General features: G+C 38.9%; 1 protein-coding gene across 2 annotated transcripts in view; it reads right to left on the reverse strand.

Moving 5' to 3' along the window:
* CNOT1 (CCR4-NOT transcription complex subunit 1) overlaps positions 1–20,448 on the reverse strand; it is a 99,861-nt gene that overhangs the window by 39,025 nt on the left and 40,388 nt on the right. For both annotated transcript variants that reach the window (XM_065898882.1, XM_065898883.1), the window contains 14 exons: positions 19,215–19,322; positions 18,543–18,641; positions 18,118–18,186; positions 17,975–18,029; positions 17,265–17,468; positions 16,173–16,341; positions 15,020–15,146; positions 14,759–14,869; positions 10,776–10,946; positions 10,218–10,345; positions 8,138–8,378; positions 5,162–5,281; positions 4,278–4,400; positions 3,958–4,109 (listed from right to left, as the gene is read on the reverse strand). In XM_065898882.1, the coding sequence (XP_065754954.1) occupies positions 3,958–4,109; positions 4,278–4,400; positions 5,162–5,281; positions 8,138–8,378; positions 10,218–10,345; positions 10,776–10,946; positions 14,759–14,869; positions 15,020–15,146; positions 16,173–16,341; positions 17,265–17,468; positions 17,975–18,029; positions 18,118–18,186; positions 18,543–18,641; positions 19,215–19,322 (1,877 nt within the window). The remainder of the gene's footprint in view (positions 1–3,957; positions 4,110–4,277; positions 4,401–5,161; positions 5,282–8,137; positions 8,379–10,217; positions 10,346–10,775; positions 10,947–14,758; positions 14,870–15,019; positions 15,147–16,172; positions 16,342–17,264; positions 17,469–17,974; positions 18,030–18,117; positions 18,187–18,542; positions 18,642–19,214; positions 19,323–20,448) is intronic.

Here is a 20,448-nt window from a genome sequence, read left to right on the forward strand (position 1 = left end):
GTACGCAGGCCTCTCACTGTTGTGGCCTCTCCCGTCGCGGAGCACAGGCTCCGGACGCACAGGCCCAGCAGCCATGGCCCATGGGCCCAGCTGCTCCGCGGCGTGCGGGATCTTCCTGGACTGGGGTACGAACCCACGTCCCCTGCATCGGCAGGCGGACTCTCAACCACTGCGCCACCAGGGAAGCCCCATAAATACTTTTAAAAAAAGGGGAAAGAAATAACAGAAACCCTTTGGGCTGAAATGAAGACACTATACAGTAACTTGAATCTGTATGAAAAAACAGAGCACCCGTACAGGGACGTAAGTAAATATAAAACACATTATGACTATATTTCTCCCTTATATATGATCTTTTTATCTCCTACTTGGCTTAAAGGACAATGATTACATTAAACAATAACATCAAATCTTTTGATGGGCACACAACATATAAAGATACTATTTGACAATAGCAGCACTTTGTTTTTGTTTTTTTATTCTTTGCGGTACGCAGGCCCCTCATCGCTGCGGCCTCTCCTGCCGTGGAGCACAGGCTCCGGACGGGCAGGCCCAGCGGCCACGGCTCACGGGCCCAGCCGCTCCGCAGCACGTGGGACCCTCCTGGACCGGGGCACAAACCCGCGTCCCCTACATCGGCAGGCGGACTCCCAACCACTGCGCCACCAGGGAAGCCCAATAGTAGCACTTTGAAGGAGGAAAGGAACAGAACCGTTTAGAGGAAATTTTTGTATCTTACTGAAATTCAGTTGGTGTTAATTGGAACTACATTGTTTTGAGTTAAAAATGTTAATTTTAATACCCAAAGGAAAAAAGAAACTCAAAAACATGTCAAAGTTAACAGCAAGGAAATTAAGATGATACACTAGAAAGATCTATTTAATACTAAAGGAGGAGACTTCCCTGGTGGTCCAGTGGTTAAGAATCCCCCTGCCAATGCAGGGGACATGGGTTCAAGCCCTGGTCCGGGAAGATCGCACATGCTGCAGAGCAACTAAGCCCCTGTGCCACAACTACTGAGCCTGCACTCTAGAGCCCGCGAGCCACAACTACTGAGCCCACACGCCACAACTACCAAGCCCACACGCCACAACTACCAAAGCCTGCGTGCCTAGAGCCCATGCTCCGCAACAAGAGAAGCCACCGCAATGAGAAGCCCATGCACCACAACGAAGAGCAGCCCCCTGCTCGCCGCAACTAGAGAAAGCCTGCACGCAGCAACGAAGATCCAATGCAGCCAAAAATAAATTAATTAATTAATTAAAGACAAAACAAAACAAAACAAACACTAAAGGAGGCAGTAATGGAGGAATGGAGATCCAAAACAGACATACGACATATAGAAAAACTAAGCAAAAGAGCATGGGTAAATCCTACCTTAGCAGTAATTATGTCAAATGTAAGTAAATTAAATACTCCAATTAAAAGGCAGAAATGGTCAAAATGGATTTTTAAAAAATAATCCAATTATATGCTGTCTAAAGGAGACACTTTAGATTTTTAAAAAACACATATAACTTGAAAGTAAAAAATGAAAAAAGGTATGCCTTGCAAACCTTAACCAAAAGAGAACTACAATGACTATATAAATTTCAGATAAGATCGCCTTTAAGAAAAAAATTAATAGACAAAGATACTTTATAATAATAAAAAGGCCAATCCAACAGAAAGACATACATACTTACAAACAGAGTCCCAAAGCATATGAAGGGAAAATTAAAGGGAGAAATAGATAATTCAAAAATATAGCTGGAGGCTTCTATATCCCACTTTCAGTAATGTGTAGAGTCAACAATACTTTATTATAAACTTCAAAGTTGCTGAGAGCCTAGATCTTAATTGTTCTCACCACAAAACATAAATGATAATTGTATAACATGACAGAGATGTTAGCATAAAAAAGCCTAACCTTCCAATTAATAAATTTTTTAAAAGCTCAAACTAAACCCAAAATAAGCAGAAGGAAGGAAATAATAAAGTTTAGAGCTGCAATAAACTAAATGGAAGACTTGAATTACTAAAACCAGAAATTGAAAGAGAGGACATTACTACCAACATTACAGAACCAAGAAAGATTATGGGGTATCATATAAAACAATCGTATGCTAACAAATTAGATAAGCTAGATGAAATAGACAAATTCCTAGAAAGACACAAACTACTGAATCTAACTCCAGAAGAAACAGAAAATCTCAACACAGCAATAACAAGTAGAGATACTGAATTAGTAAACAACATCCACCCACAAGAAAAAGCCCAAGACCAGGGGGATTCACTGAATTCTATGGAACATTTAAAGAATTAACACCAAACCTTCTCACAAAAATTAGAAGACTGGACACTTATCAACTCATTATATGAGGCCAATATTATCCTGATACCAAAACCAAAGACAATACAAGAAAACTACAGAACAATATCCCTTAGGAATACAGACACAAAAATGCTCACCAAATACTAGCAAACTGAATTCAGCAGCATATAAAAAGGAAGTGTAGGGCTTCCCTGGTGGCGCAGTGGTTGAGAGTCCGCCTGCCGATGCAGGGGACACGGGTTCGTGCCCCGGTCCGGGAAGATCCCACATGCCGCGGAGCGGCTGGGCCCATGAGCCATGGCCGCTGAGCCTGCGCGTCCGGAGCCTGTGCTCCGCAACGGGAGAGGCCACGACAGTGAGAGGCCCTCGTACCGCAAAAAAAAAAAAAAAAAAAAAAAAAAAAAGGAAGTGTATACAAAGACCAAGTGAGATTTATCCCAGGAAGGCAAGGTTTTTTTAACATCCAAAAAATCAATTAACATAACATACCACACCAACAGAATAAAAAACAAAAACCACATGATCATCTCAATAGATGCAGACAGAAACATTTGACAAAATGCTTTAATGAAAAAACACCAAACAGGGACTTCCCTGGCAGTCCAGTGGTTAAGACTCTGAACTTCCACTGCAGGGGGCATAGGTTCCATCCCTGGGTCAGGGATCTAGGATCCCGTGTGCCTTGAGGCGCAACCAAAGCCAAACCAAACCAAACTCATCACTCACACCCACACACACCCACAAACTAACTAGGAAACCCCCCTCAATGTGAAATGTAACTATAAAAAACCCACAGCTAACATCATAGTTAATTCTGAAACACTGGATACTTTTCTCCTAAATCAGGAACAAGATAAGGCTGTCTGCTCTTACCACTTCTATCCAACTTTAGACTGGACGTTCATGACTTGTACAAAATACCTATCAATAAGCATAACAAAAGAAGTGCAAACATACTGAAAGAAATCAGAGCCCTAAAGAAATGGGTAAATATCTCAGATTCATGAATTGGAAGGCTTAATACTGTTAAAATGGCACTATCCCCTCAAATGATCTAAAGATTCTACATAATCCTTATCAAAATCTCACTGGGCTATGTAATTTATTTGCAGAAATTGACAAGATGACCCTAAAATTCTTATGAAAATTCAAGGGATGCAGAATGACCAAAACAATCATGAAAAAGTAGAGCAAAGTTGGAGAACTCACACTTCCCAATTTTAAAAGTTACTAAAAAGCAACAGTAATCAAGACAGTGTGGTACTGGCATAAGAATAGACAAGATCAATGGAATAGAACTAAGAGCCCCAAAATAAACTCATGTATTATGTGTAACTGATCTTTTAGAAGACAATTCCACAGGGACAGACCAGTCTCTTCAACAAATGGTGTTAGGACAAATGAATATTCACATGCAAAACTATGCATTTGGGACCCTGTCTCACACCACATACAAAAAAATTAACTCAAACAGATCTCATACATATTTTATGTAGTATATATAGTACTTTGGACTTAAAAACCACTGGATTACCTTAGATGTTGTCACTTTTAATCATTCAACCCCCTTTCCTCAAATCAACAATTATCCATTCAATCCAATTCCAATATTAAACAGTCATTTTCAAGCATGCTATTCTTACCCTGCACAAGCTTGTAAACAGGCCAACATTGTCGCCAGAGTTTCTGGAGGAAGTTGAGCACTTTTGGGCTGATCTTTCTCTGGTGCAAGTCCACCCAAAATAGAAGGACACCGTCTCTTTAAAAAAGTCATACAAGCCTGGATAAAAGGCTCCTGGAAAAGAGAAAGTCTCTCTGTATTTGAAATTCATCATTAATTGCTTTCAGATAAGACTAAGCACTATGACTAAAATCCAGAATACAATAACATCTTCATTGCCACTTTCTTAAGCTATCTTGACCATCAAAAATTAAAAGCAGTAATAAACAGACAAATCCTTACTCCATGCTCTCGAATTTTATCTGTGAGCCACTTGTCAAGTTTGAGGTATTCACGACGTGAAGCAAGTGCAGCAAGGTCAATAACAAAGGCAAATGGAGTACCATTTAGCAGCATTGACAAGGCCTAAAGAAAAAGGATATTAGAAACTACGAGTCAAGCAACTGAGTGACTTTTCTGTCCTATTTTCTGTTTCCAGTTTTTATTTTCACAAACAAGTCTAAATAAAACATACTGCTAATATTTTCTTAGTCATAATTTTTTAAACAGCTTAGTAGAAATCAATGGTAACACTTGTCCCTACTTAAAATAAGATCACATTTCAAAGACAAACACATGACTTTACCTTCAAAATAAACTTTACCCTGTGTTTTTTCAAATAATTTAACCTAAAGCAAAGCAAAACACAAAAGCGTGAAAAATTATTCTTACCCATTTTTAAAAATCTAAACTCAGGCTTACTCTAACCTAAGTACAACTACAACACCATTACCAGTGATCAAAGACATCAAGAATCACACTATTTATCAAAAGACCCTGTTAATGCTAATGAAATCTGCAAAAGGGTTGAAAGCCAACCAGTTTCTCCAAAAAATGTATCTCACAGATTACATCTGAGGTCAATTATCACTTGCTTTAAAACAGCCTTACAAATATCACAGAAGACCAAACAAAATTCAGTGAAATGTAAATGAAAACATTTTTACATTTCTAAAACCACTCTTCTTCCAATCTCTTTCTACAATACAAGGAAAAATTCTAAATCTCAACCATTCTAGCTAAGAGCTAGTTACATGTGAATTATTCCTAAAGCACCTATGTTACATAAAAATGTTATTTTTTATCATTAATAAATAAAAACCGTTAATCTGTCCCTCCAAGCTCACCTTCAAGTCCTGGGCCACATCAAGTATTCGAGACAATTTGGCCTGGTCATACTGTTCCCCTCGCATGTACCATTCTGCCATCGCATGCATGATAAGTTGGCGGATTGAGGGAGACTGTCCCTAAGAAAAGAAAAAGGAGGGTTAAATAGCAATACTACTGACCATTTTGATAGGCTGTTGCAAATGCTATTGCAAATGCTGATTTTACTTTTATTTATGTAAAACTGAGGTGTATCAGTGCAGACAACAAAGCTCAAGCCTTAAGCATTGATTACAGTGATGTTTATTTTGTGGGAAAGCAGTTTTGTCCATATTTCCCAAATGAGGCCTACCCCAAAACCTGGGGTCATGTAGTCACATACAACAAATTTATTTGTCCTATAAAAGTCTGCCTATACATTTTCAAAGCTGAAGTATGATGAGAATATGAGGATGCATCAAGTTTATATGATCCTTTAAATTAAATCACAAATCACTGGCCTATAAAAACAAAACAGTTTACGGTAATCATCTCTCATGCTGCACAGGGTAGTGTTTTATCAGTATTTCTGGGACTAGAGTTTGTACATTCTAAATCTAGCTATTTTCACAAATGATCATGCTCATTTTTTGTAATTATTCAATTTCTTTTTTTAGCAGAAAACAGCCTGTCTTTGAAGACTGATCTAAAGGTGTGCAGTTGAATGGTAATTTAGAAAATGTTTCTCACAGAAGCAACAGCAAGGCAATTACTATCACTGTCTAAATCACTTTCCAGTAACTGTCTTAGACTGACAGCAAGTCCTAGCAAAACAAGTATCTAACCAGGAGTGGAGATACAAGTCCTTCCACTCTGCCCTTTCCACCTCACAGATATGGTGAGAAAAGCCTAAGAATGTCTGGGCTACAAACTTTTGGTTAAATGTCTGATAAACATTACTGTCTGTCATGTGATTTGAGTCTCTAGAAATGGAGTTGGTCTGACTGAAAGGCATGCAACCAAGGCTAATGTTTTTCATTTATAAAGTCTTATCTGAATTTTTAAAAGCACCTGTTTATAACGAACTACAGCAAGAATATCTTAAAAAGGGAAGGGGCACATTGATATAAAGGGGAAGATGACTGCTTTTTCTTAAAGCTTCTACATATATCTTTATTTAAAATGTAGGCTATGGTGGGGAGGAATCAATGGACAAGAGAGTATTTGTCAAATATATTCTACAAAATTGGCAAGGGGTGGGGGGTGCAGGAGCACAAGGGCTTGAAATCTCAGCAGGAACCAAAATAAAATTTAAATGCTGGATCTGGATAAAACAAAATTATGTCAATTAAACCGTTTTTGTTTTTGTTTTTTGCGGTACGCGGGCCTCTCACCGCTGCGGCCTCTCCCGCTACGGAGCACAGGCTCCGGACGCGCAGGCTCAGCGGCCATGGCTCACAGGCCCAGCCGCTCCGCAGCATGTGGGATCTTCCCGGACCGGGGCACGAACCCGTGTCCCCTGCATCGGCAGGCGGACTCTCAACCACTGAGCCACCAGGGAAGCCCTCAATTAAAACTGTTTTATGATCTTCTTCCATTTACTGTTAAAAAGTGAAATGAGAACCTTCTGGTTCTATGATAAATGATTAAGCTCTTTACTGCTATCGAAAGGATACTGGTACACTAGCAATACAGACCTTTCACAATACTGATTTTTTTTTAATTGTCTTGCCTCCTTGCTCTTTCAAGTTTTATACTTTAATGCCCACATGATGCTAAAAGATAAAATAAGTTTTATAGAAGTGTGACTTTTTCAGTGTCAAAATTCCATGATTAACAATTTCTCTAGGTGAACATCATCAAAAGAATGTCAATTATGCAGAAATAGAATCACAGATGTAGAAAACAAACTTGCAGTTACCAAGGGGGGAAGGGGAGGGTGGGCTGGGATGAACTGGGAGATTGGGATTCACATATACACACTACTAGTATAAAACAGATAACTAATGAGAACCTACTGTACAAAAACTCTACTCAATGCTCTGTGGTGACCTAAATGGGAAGGAAATCTAAAAAAGAGTGGATAGGGCTTCCCTTGTGGTGCAGTGGTTGAGAATCCGCCTGCCAATGCAGGGGACACGGGTTCGAGCCTTGGTCCAGGAAGATCCCACATGCCGCGGAGCAACTAAGCCTGTGTGCCACAACTACTGAGCCTGTGCTCTGGAGCCCGTGAGCCACAACTACTGAGCCCGCGTGCTTCAACTAATGGAGCCCGCGCTCCGCAGGAAGAGAAGCCACAGCAATGAGAAGCCAACGCACTGCAACGAAGAGTAGCCGCCTCTCACCACAACTAGAGAAAGCCCACGCGCAGCAACGAAGACCCAATGCAGCCAAAAATTAAAATAAATTAAAAAAAATTAAGAAGTGGATATATGTATACATATAACTGATTGACTTCGCTGCACAACAGAAACTAACACAACATTGTAAAGCAGCTATACTCCAATAAAAATTAATAAAAAAAAGAAATGTCAGGACTTCCCTGGTGGTCCAGTGGTTAGGACTCCATGCTCCCAATGTAGGGGGCCTGGGTTTGATCCCTGGTCAGGGAACTAGACCCCCCAAGGCCACAACCAAGACCCTGCATGTCACAACTAAAGATCCCACGTGCCGCAACTTAAACCCGGCACAGCCAAATTAAAAAAAAGAAAGAATGTCCATTATGGGGTGGGGGGAGATAAACTGGAAGATTGGGATTCACATATACACACTACTATATATAAAACAGATAACTAATAAGGACCTAATGTATAGCACAGAAAACTCTACTCAATACTCTGTAATGGCCTATATGGAAAATGAATCTGAAAAAGAGTGGATACATGTATATGTAATAACAGATTCACTTTGCTACACACCTGAAACTAACACAACACTGTAAATCAACTATATCCCAATAAAAATTAAAAAAAAAAAGAATGTCAGTTTATTAAGACAAAGAAATGGTCATATCTTACCTGCCCATGCCATGCATAGTGCAAAATTATAGCTGAGTTAGGGTGGTTTCCAAGGAAAATTGGCATCAGAGTGGAGATGAGTTCATGGCGCAAGGTGTGCCAGGAGGTGTTGATTTGTAGTAAGGCCAATACCAGCATGTCTGGACAGTGTTTGATAGGGAAGCTGAAGAGTTGTTTGACTTGCTCATATTGCCCTACCTCTGCGAGCCTCAGCAGAGATTCAATCAAATCCAAGCTCTTCCTAACAAGAATGGAAGTAAGATACTCTATCAATGAAAATCTAAGTACACAAAATTCATTTTCCAAATAAGTGATACCAGCTATCAAGACAAAACCAAGTTGTCATCTTTTAATATTTGAAAAATATTTAAATTGGTGCTGTTCATCTCAAATATATAATGCTCGTATGCTTTCAAACTAATTTCAAATGCAGTCCAAATTAGAGAATACATGATGAAGGACAGCAGACACGACTGACCATGTGTATAACCATGGACCGCCTTACCAAAGAGTTACCATCAAAAACTTTTGTGAGTAGAGTGCAAAATAAAAACAAACAGTAGTTTAGAAAGTCAAAAATCCAACACAAATATAGATATAATTATACACAAGAAAAATTCTACATAAAAATGCAGCCTGACACAACACTGTAAATCAACTATACTTCCATTAAAAAAAAAAAAAAAAGCCCAAACACTTACTTCAGTAACACCAAGTTTTTACTTAGGTGCACAATGCCCCCTATGAATTATTCTTGCCCCAAGAAGCTAAATGTGGTTGACTTCAATCAAGCCTCAAGGTTTTGCTACCCTTAGTCCATGAAAACTATGGGGATAGGGATCAAATTAAACACCATGAGGAAACAGATACCCCATACCACAGGGTAGACTATAGGATAACCTACTTCTCCATTAAATCGATGGCCAAGAATTATATTTAAGAAAAAAAAAAAAAAAGGGAGAAGACAGACTTACAGCATAAAAGAAACTATGTGGACCTTGTTTGGACTCTCAATCATACAAACTGTTAAAAAGCACTCTTGAGACAATTAGGGAAACCTGAATATATAGCTACATTAAGGAATTATTAAATGTATATGACATTTCAATTTTATAAAATGGAAAGAGGCCTTCATCTGTTAAAATGAAGACATACTGCCGTACACATTAGACTTAACAGGAGAAAAAAAAAAAAAAACTATCCTGTACATCCAATGTTGGCTAGCACCTGGGGAAAGGACACACTTCAGAAAAAACCACTGCTTCAGTCCATCTTTCAGAACAGGGATCAGCAAACTACATCCACAAGCCAAATCTCACCCACTGCCTATTTTTGTAAATACTGTTTTGTTGGAACAGAGCCACACCCATATTTACACTGTGCTACAATTAAAGAGTTAAGTAGTTTCTACAGAGACCATCTGGCCTGTAAGCCCTTTATAGGAAGTTTATCATCCTTTGTTTATAAGATGTGTCCCAGGGGAATATGGTTGGAAAAAATGGAAGAAACATTATAAAGTAGATGTCTTTGGGGACCAATCCAGTCCATGCCCACTCTGCACAGCTGTGGGTGTATTGTAACAGTGATGGAAGTACTTTTAGCATCCTTATCTCACATCCCCAGAGAGGAGTTAGTTCCAGAAGAAACCAACTGAGCCAGTCAGATTCTCCAGCAGAAATTTTGAATTGAAACTCAGAGAAATAGATAATTCAGCTTAAAGTTTTAGATTTCATCCACTGGTCATTTTGAGTCACTTACAAAAGAAAGCAAGCAAATCTACAGAGAGAATAAAGGGATTTAACATTAAGGGAGAAGTAAAAACCTCCTTCTAACATTTGATTGTTACAGAAAATATACAATGGCAGACATTACAAGAGGAAAGATGTATCTAGTGATAAGGAGACTAAATATAGATTTTCATCCACCAACACCCTACTATATAATAATTTAGGGTAAGTAGGCTTACTAAAAATACTGTTTCGTTTAAACCTTTTAACTATGTAGTTGGCTCACTATTAATCTTGTAATTCAAAAAAGTATAAGGGACCCTTTCAAGAAAAGCTAGATGAAGAGTGTTTACCATGTGGCAATTTCTCGATTGTCATCCTCTGGTGGTGCTTTCAGAATATCAGTGGCAACAGTATGACATGGGTAGTCGGCAAAACAGAAGATCTCTGGATTTATAAGGGAATGCTGAATGAAGGAGAGCTGGAACAAGAGAAAAAAGTCCTTACTACCATAAATGACTGTGAATGTTATAAAAATGTACAACATTTTCACTAGGCTAATCTCAATCTTAATCTTAATTCTCATTCATCAGAATGAAATTTCCCTTTAAAATCTTAATTATGCGATCTTTCAAAACCACAGACAAGTCAGACAAATGAAAGGTGCATGATGAGGTGACCCTGGAGACAAACATCATTAAACTATTGGGAAAACAGTTTGATTGCTACACTTCAGCTGAGTCTGACTGGTACTAAACTATAATAATGTTCCTTCAAAATTTATCAGTCTCTGCTTTTCTGAGCAATGCCAAACAAATTCTACATTAAAAGAATATTTTAATCAATGGATAGACGGCACTATCTAAGCCATGATTCTTTGCCTCTTCTATAGCTAAACATCATTCACTTACCTGGCCTTCCGCATGTTTCCAAGGTCTGTATATGAGGTCTACAGGGAACACTTCCATACCCAGACCCCTCTGAATGCCATACACTACATTATGAAGTCCTTTACTGTCACGAATTTGAAATCCCGGATGGTCCAGTTCGTAAGTTACTTCCTTGAAATTCAAACTTGGGTTCTAAAAAAGAAAAGCATTTCAAAGTTTAATGGAAAGGGACTTCCCTGGTGATGCAGTGGTTAAGAACCCGCCTGCCAATGCAGGTGACACAGGTTCGATCTCTGGTCCAGGAAGATCCCACATGCTGTGAAGCAACTAAGCACATACACCACAATTACTGAGCCCACGTGCAGCAACTACTGAAGCCTGCGCGGCTAGAGCCTGTGCTCCGCAACAAGAGAAGCCACCGCGAACGAGAGCCCGCGCACCGCAACAAAGAGTAGCCCCCACTCTCTGAAACTAGAGAAAGCCCACGCACAGCAACGAAGAACCAACGCAGCCAAAAAAAAGTTTAATGAACAAAAGTGTTTGACTGCTTTATCCAAAGAGCCATATTAAATCTGAAGTTCAATCAAGATGGTCTAATTATAGACTCAAAATCATCTAAATCTTTCTGGCATTTCCAAAGAGACTTGGAAAGGTAAATTCTTAATATTCAAAATAAACTGGCTCTACCAGCAAGCTACTCCAAGTTACCTTTCAGTTCACAACATACTTGTGAATACGTGAGTACATAAAGGGGAAATCTCTTCCCCTACTTTAGTCCAACGAACACTCCCATCCCAATATGGCAAACAGATAACACTTCACTTAGTGCCTCGTCTTTATAGTAAGATTCCACTACCTTGGAACAAAGCTGCAAAGATAAATCAATTATCCCAAATATCAATCTTAATTAACAAGGACTTCCCAGGTGGTGCAGTGGTTAAGAATCCTCCGGCCAATGCAGGAGACATGGGGGTTTGATCCCTGGTCTGGGGATCCCACATGCCGCGGAGCAACTAAGCCCGTGCGCCACAACTACTGAGCCTGTGCTCTAGAGCCCACGAGCCACAACTACTGAGCCCACGTGCCACAACTACTGAAGCCCGCACCTAGAGCCTGTGCTCCACAAGAGAAGACACTGCAATGAGAAGCCCGTGCACCACAACGAAGAGTAGCCCCTGCTCGCCGCAACTAGAGAAAGCCCGTGCGCAGCAATGAAGACTCAATGCAGCCAAAAATAAATAAATTTATTTTTTTTTAAAAATCTTAATTAACTAAAGATCTCCCCTAAAAGCATCCCAATGTATGCATCAGGAAAAGTGGTCTAGATTCTTTATGTCAAAATGACTAAAAATTCCATTCAAAAATGTTTTATGAAAAGGTATTCATAAAAGCAGTATGAGATTCCTTAAAGAAACACAAAGCAAAGGAAACACATTTAGAGAAGATAATTTACCAAACACTCTGCACCAAGCAATAAGAATATTTTGTGCTTGGGACTTCCCGGGCGGTCCAGTGGTTAAGACCCTGTGCTCCCGATGCCGGGGGCACAAGTTCGATCCCTGGTCGGGGAACTAAAACCCCGCATGCTGCACAGCGTGGCCAAAAAGAAAAGGGGGAAAGAAAAAACAGAAGAATATTTTGTGCTTGAAAGAAGAAAAGGCTGTGCACACTTCATAATTAAATCTCCAACCAAAGCGTTATGTCCAGTTTAGTTTTGCTCTAAGGTGACGCCTTTCAATCCATAAAGACTTAAATGCTTGCTTTGTATATGGTACAAAGAATAAACGTCAGTTGGGGTATTCACTCTAAGACAACAATGGCATTCAGAGGTAACATTTTTTTCTTTCTAAAATTTGTTTCAAGGACTGGCTGTGACAGAATAAAACCATAAATATACTATTAAACAGCATTATCCTAGAGAGAGTTAAGTTTGGTAAATCCACAGGCATGCCCCTATGGTTTCCTCCTCCCATCCTTGGAAGTAAATCAGAAAAATTATTAACCCAATGTGTATCTGAAATTGTCCTCTGTTCCCTTTCTACAAAAAATTGTACAGAAACTCAAATATACGAGAAAAAGGAAGAAGAAAAGAGATTACTAATTCAACTATTCAAATCCACAGTGAAGGCATTCAATTTATAGCCTTTGCACTCTCTGAAATCAAAACATAGGTTCAGATAACATGGAAAACTGTCCTTGTCTGCAATTTTTTTAAAAAAGAGTTTTTCAATAGTGCAATAAAGTACAAAGATGAAACTGAGGGAAAAGCATGTTTTCATATTTGCAAGACAACCACAGGTTAAAAACAAATCAGTAGGGCTTCCCTGGTGGCGCAGTGGTTGAGAGTCCACCTGCCGATGCAGGGGACACGGGTTCGTGCCCCGGTCCAGGAAGATCCCACATGCCGCGGAGTGGCTGGGCCCGTGAGCCATGGCCACTGAGCCTGCGCGTCCGGAGCCTGTGTTCTGCAACGGGAGAGGCCACAACAGTGAGAGGCCCACGTACCACAAAAAAAAAAAAAAAAAAAGAGTCCGCCTGCCAATGCAGGGTACACAGGTTTGAGCCCTGGTCCAGGAAGATCCCACATGCCACAGAGCAACTAAGCTCGTGCGCCACAACTACTGAAGCCCGCACGCCTAGAGTTCGTGCTCCGCGACAAGAGAAGCCACAGCAGTGAGAAGCCTGTGCACCGCAACAAAGAGTAGCCCCTGCTTGCCGCAACTAGAGAAAGCCCGTGCGAAGCAACGAAGACAAAAATAAATTACTTTTTTAAAAATTAAAAAAGAAAAAAACCAAACCCATTAGTTACTGGTTGTCCTTAAGTGCTAAAACTGTGGTTTTATTTTGCTTTTCTTCCTTTTCACTCTCTAAGTTTTCTGCCATAATCACGTGTTATTTTTCCCCTCCTCTATTACTAGAGTACGTCTGAACACCATAAACCCATCTACTATTAAGAAAAATAAAAAGAAAACCCACTGATGCTGTTAGTAATAAGGTCACACAGAGAACAGTATGATTCCCTGTTACTCAATTTTACTTATAAGTTACAAATGTAGGAAACTAAAAATGAGAAATAGGATAGACAAATGACCTGACACCTTATCAAGAATGTTATGGAAGTATTTATTTGTAGTCTTTAGTGTTACATTTTGTTCCTTGACATTTTATGAACAAGACTGAAAACATTACATCTTGATCTTGACTCCACTGTTCTCTCACTGACTAAATTTCATCACTCCCTTTTAATAACTAGAAGTTTCACTTTTTTATATTTTATTTTAACAGTTCAATATTTTAGGAGAGGTACGTTGTTTATTTGGGGACCAATTATTTAGTTTGTGGATATTTCAGAAGTGGAAGTAGTAAGATAAGTATGACTTTTTTTATCCCTATAATAATATCCCATAAACGAGGTTGGCAGGGTTTTTGTTGCACTTCCCAGAAAAATTTCAGAAGACTTTCTTTCTCCTCAGTAATTCCTCATACAATCATTACTTTGTAACAAATTCATCCTCCCCAAAAAACCACACACTAACAACCTACAAAACTACCTCAGCAGTGCTACTCAGAATTGCATAGCAACAATTCATTATGAACAAAGCTACAGTTTGACTGCATACTATTTCCAGTACATAATTATCTCGGACCCTTCATTGCTTTTTTTTTTTTTTTTTTGCGGTACGCAGGCCTGTCACTGTTGCGGCCTCTCCCGCTGCAGAGCACAGGCTCCGGACGCGCAGGCTCAGTGGCCATGGCTCATGGGCCCAGCCGCTCGGCAGCATGTGGGATCTTCCTGGACCGGGGCACGAACCCGTGTCCCCTGCATCGGCAGGCGGACTCTCAACCACTGCGCCACCAGGGAAGCCTGCTTCATTACTTTTGAAGTCAGCAATTATAAAACACCGCAGTTCTCATTCGGCTAGGCACTTTATTCATTAAAATTTTCTTTCTTTGGGCTATATCATACTAACATCATAAATATATAACATTACATGTGTACTCACCAGTTCTTTGAGAACATCAATCAAGACTTCTACATTCCATGTATGTGCCTGTGCTCCATCACTTTTATCTTTTCCATCACTCCAGATCCCACTGCCAGGAGCAGAGATACTCTGTAAAATTAAAATCTGAATTAAACAAAGCCAACTACTCAATGTGTTCAGCTCTGTGGTTGGTAGAACAATCATACTGTAATTTAATAAATAAAATAAAGAGGGCAGGACATTAATTCACTTTGTAAAATAGTTTATTTCCACACCTACCTGTAATGGAATTCCGTCTGTTAATCCTGAATGAGTTCGAGCCATCATTCCCAAAACCCTTGCAACCTGGGCAGCTGTGACCTCCCGAACACCAAACTGCATGATTATATTGCGACATTCTTCAATACTGAAACAGAAATTTAACTTCAAAAAATGGTACCCTCGATACCAAGGTTAAGAAACACTCATATAAAATGCACGAGTGAAGTCGCTAGAGTTTTACTAACAGAGAGTAATAAGCTTCATTTCTTGTTACTTTCACATAGCTAGGAGTGTAAAATCCACCTACTTAAGAAAATAGAGAACGTTTAAAATACCGATGGAAGAAGGAAATATGAGTTAACAGTAGTATCTACAAAGAGACATAAAATTATGTCAATCTTCGGTATAAATCAAGTTATTCTTTAAAATACTGATAACTCAAGGGTTATTCTGATATGTACAAAGCCCTGAAAATGTATTTTAACTTTTTCACTTTGCATCAACAAAAGTTTTATGCCAGGCATATTTATACACACACAAGAAATACACTTTCAAACATAAGTGGAAATGTGGTTTGTATGAGTTTTAAAAACATTAAATGTTATACTTAAAGTCAAAGCAAAGCACATTAATGCCCTTAATAACATATTCTCAGAAAAATATTAACAATCCACTATATCACAGTCCTATGTGCTACCATTAGGGTTAAACAATTTCCTTTTATGCCCCTGGCAGGTGAGGAAAATAAGTGAGAGGCAGGGTATGAAAAGGGCAGAAAAGGAAGACTGTAGAAATCAAGGTACAGCAAGGAAATTGAGGGTGGGGGCAGGGAAGAGCATATTAGACATGATGGATGCGAAATGATGCAAGTTCCATGAACACTTGCCTCAAATGCCCTCCCTCTCAAAAGCTAAAGCTGCCTACCATGGCGACTAGGCTAGGAACCTCTGATCCTTAAATTTGAGAAACTAGGGGGAATGGAGAGATGGAAATTTAGCCATGAGAACATTTATAGCTGCCACCAAAACTAATATGTGGAAGATTAAATTTAGAAGCAAAATTCTTGAGAGGCAAAGATAATACATTAAGGAATCTTTAGGAACTTGCTTTAAAGAATTACATTGTGCTTTTCACAAGAGCAATCAGAAGTTTAAAATGTCTGACTACCAACCTTGCACAAAAGCCATAGCCCACTTCTTGCATGAAGTCAGCCAAAGAGCTCTCCATCATGGTTTTAGCTACCCCTCCAGAATCAGGCAGGATTCTGTCCATTAGAATGTCCCGTTTTTCAGGGTATAAAAGTGGTGCAAGCACCACGGGACAGCGTTCCTGGGGAAAATCTGAAGAAGGAAAAAGATAATTATAACTGCTATATTGATTAATAACAAACTATCCTCTTTTACTCTTTAAAAGCCCCTCAAACCTGAGTTTTCACAAGTCCATATTCAAACCAAAGTTATTCAGTTTTTCCAATCCAGCTAGCCTAGCCCAAGTTATGACTTCAACCCCAATTCTAAAATTTGAATGTTCTTATGTCACAAAAAATGGTCATAAGTATATTTTTAATTTTTTTATTAGGATCCCATTATCTATTGCACCCTAAATATTACTTTAAAATTTCACAAAAGGGCTATCAATTCCCATGCAAGGAAGACATCAGAAATAAATGGTACATCAGTCTCTATTTCACTGACAAGTGGAAAACGTCCTATTACTGAGAAAGTTAATGAAGTTTAAATTAAACTGTATCAATGTTAAGAAGTAAACAATAATAAGAGTGAAACTGGATAGTGGTTAGTCCACTATGAAAGATTTGTTTTAAACACTATCTCTAAAAAAAGGATCAGAGGAAGGAAGATGGCAACAACAGAACCAGGAGTTATCTTAGCATAACAATGCCAACAGCCAAGAGGTGAAGTGGATATAGGATAGTGATCGACATTTTAAACTAAAGAGAGCATGTCACAAATACTGTAGTCTGTCTCCCTAAAAGGGAAAAATCTGACCACGTCGAAATATACCAAGTCTGAAATGAGATTGTACTTAGATAACAATATTGCTGGTAAGTGCTCTTCATTTTATACCTTGTCTATGAGGCTTTTATCATTTTCATATTTTAAATTATAAAATACTCTCTTCCTCGAAAGATTACGAAGTTAACAGAAAAGTAAATCACTGCCTTCATTTGTATTCTACAATCCTTTTGTAATGTGTGTTCATCCAAAGAAATCATCTTTTGTAGGCTACAGACACTCCTTTTTACCTCTGCGCAGCGTCTTAAGAAAAGCGTCTATCTGTTCCTGTCCAACTCCAAAGGCTCCCTTCTGCCCAAAGAGGAGATGGGAGAGGAGGAGGTGTAGGACTTCTATTGCTATATCCTGGAAGCCACCTTCTTGATTTCCACTGACGTCTGCGTCAATGTAAGAACGCAGAAGATCTGGAAGCTTCTGTTTGATAAACTGGGCAGCTAGAAATGAGATAAATAAAAAACCACAAGTTATCTTTGCACCACAATGGGTAAGAAGTCACATATCATCAAAATACAGATGATCATCATTCTCATTCACCAACTCACCCTTCACCCTCTAATGTTTTTACAGCTCTAGCTGGTTGGCATAAAAATAAAAGACCAATTACCAGGGGCTTGGCGGTGGGGGGCAGGGGCAGGAGGAGGAGAGGGAATGGAGAATTTTTGGATGGGTACAGAGTTTCAGTTTTGCAAGACAAAGAAGTTCCAGACATCCATTATACAACAATGTGAATATAGTTAACACTACTGAATTATACACTTGAAAATGGTTATGAAGGTAAATTTTATGTTTTTACCATACGTACATATACATACATACATATATAAAAGAGACCAAAAGAAAATAATCTTACTCTCTAACTATGGAGGCTCAAGACTCAGAAGCCCACGGGTTTTAAAGACTCTAACTTCACTATAGGATCTTTAGGGAAAGGGAAACTTACCAAAACCTCTGAGATCTGAGCTGGAAGAATTCAAGAGAGCAAGGCCAAAAATTACCTGAAACAAGAAGGGTTAGATTGACCAAAGAGTCAAATAGTTGTTTTATTTCTAATTTTGCCTACATCTCTTTTCTTAAATCACTTACCTCTTGTACTTTGCTTAACTTGAGAACTTTACTCAGCTGGGCAAATAAGTGGGGTGCAGGCTTTAAACTCTGAAACAAACCAAACTTTATTTTAAAATAAGAACATACAATTTTCAAAAAGTTTATAAAAGCATCTGTTTACCCAATTATGGTGCTACATAGGAGTGACAATTCTGTAGTGCTGCTACCAACAGCTGTGGAACTGTGTTCTGACAAGCTTAAGCCTTCACATGATCTGGTTTTATTAAGATTCTAATTATTATCAAACCACCTTGACTTTGTTAGAAAGCTACAAAAACTCCAAAGAAAGTATCTGAAATTTTTATTTACAATATGATATTATGAGGCCAAGGATTAAGGCCTTTTTAGAAAACCTAGAAAAAGATCACATTCTTAGGACCACTAAAGATAAAAGGAATACCAACCTTCTGATAGTGCAATGGATTATCAATGGCATAGGACAGCGTGGAGATAAAATTTGGCTTCGTAATCAGTGACGCACACTCCTGAATCAGAAACTGAGTCTTTAAAAATAACAAATGAATTTTCATTAGCACTAACAGTCATCTTCTTGCACAAATAGAAGCAGCATTGCTCAGAACATTAAAGGGTAATCTGATACTGTACACCGTTTCTACATCAGCTCTTTAAAAATCCTATTGAAACTACCAAAGTCTATTAGCAACAGGTGTTAAACCAAAACCTCTGCAGAAGAAAGTCCACTGACAAGATAACTATAAGGAGTAATATCATGACAAACTGTTCCCAGATTGAGAATCAAACCATAGAAACTCAAACTAGGTGAAGAGATCCTCTCTCTGCCTTACTTACTTGTCAAGCTGGACTTCCCCACAGTCCTGCTTCCTTCAGGCAGGTCTGATTCCCAGCTCTCTAAACCTGAACTAAGTAGCTGTAATGGTCTGCAATCAGGCAGGAGAAGAGAAGGACAAGAAAAGGAAAAGTCCCACTGCCTTTTAGCCATTCAGCTAAGATTATTTTTGGATCCTTTATGTGTTTGCTACACAGCTATGCCCAAAATGCAATTCATGGAACAATTAGATCTAAGTGAATATATATACTATGTAAGCCCCAAATACCTGATGAAAATCTTTGCCACTGCTTTTACCATCGCCACTGAAATCCACATGCGAAAATAGGCAGCGTAATAAATGCCTGTCTGCCTCAGGACCGTGCCGATTCACAATCTAAAAAGACCAAAAATATGAGTTTGCTAAGAGTGACTTTTCTTTTTTTTAAAAAATTCATCTCTAGGACAACATCCCAAATTACATTAATTGTTCATTTTGGAACAAGAGTTCTAGGAATTATTGAGATGGAGGTGCCAACATTTTATAATTAAATATTTTTTAAGTGTTTCCTACAGGCACTAGCAGGAAAGAGAGAAGAAAAACTACCAGTAATTAGCCCCATGTAACACTGTGCTCTGACCAACCTCTACACCAGAAACACCAAACAACAGCACAAATGACATGTTTAAGTTGTAAGGCGACAATTTTATAACTGGACTCATGAGAGCATCACTTCTTCTATCCATTGTTGTTTTTAACCCCTAAAAAGTATAACCTGAAATCTAACATAACTGTGACTCTTTGTAATAGCCTATAGGGCAAGGCCCTAAAGGAACTGGTCTGATATCAGTACTGGCCCTGAGCTTCTTGCTGTTCCTCAAATTTTCCAATGTTTGTACTTGCTATTCCCTCTAACTAGAAAACTCTAGATATCTACATGCGGTTTGCTCTCTCACTTCCTTTAGGTTTCTGCTCTAAAGCCACCTCATCAGTCAGAGGTTTCCTAACTACCATCCCTAAAATAGCAACACGAACTGCCCCACCATCACCACTCATCCTGCTTTACTTTTCTCCACAGTACTTACCACCACCCGATAATTTGTTTATTGTCTATGTCTCACTCGACTGTAAGTTGCACGAGAAAAGGGAATTTATGTAGTTGTGTTCACTTCACATTTAGGTCAGGAAAAGAGCTTATTTAGCACAATGTATGTGCAGAGTAATCATTTGCTTATTAAATGCCACATTAAAATTTTATAATAGTAAATATTTAACTACCTACTTTGGCCTAAAAATGTGACTGGGCTTCCTTGGTTTAATCTTTAACAACTCTGCCAAAAATTACTCCTATTTTATAGATGAGAAAGTGGACACTTCAAACAGACTCCATGAGCCTAAAAGCCAATAGTCTATGAGTTAGGAGTCTGGTATTCATAGTCCAACTCCAAAGTCTATACTCTTTCTATTGTATCATAATTATGTCACAGCCAGCTAAGTTAACTTATTTCAGTTTCAGTTTTCC

This window comes from Phocoena phocoena, chromosome 20 (genome assembly GCF_963924675.1).
Source record: "Phocoena phocoena chromosome 20, mPhoPho1.1, whole genome shotgun sequence".
NCBI classification, from domain to species: domain Eukaryota; kingdom Metazoa; phylum Chordata; class Mammalia; order Artiodactyla; family Phocoenidae; genus Phocoena; species Phocoena phocoena.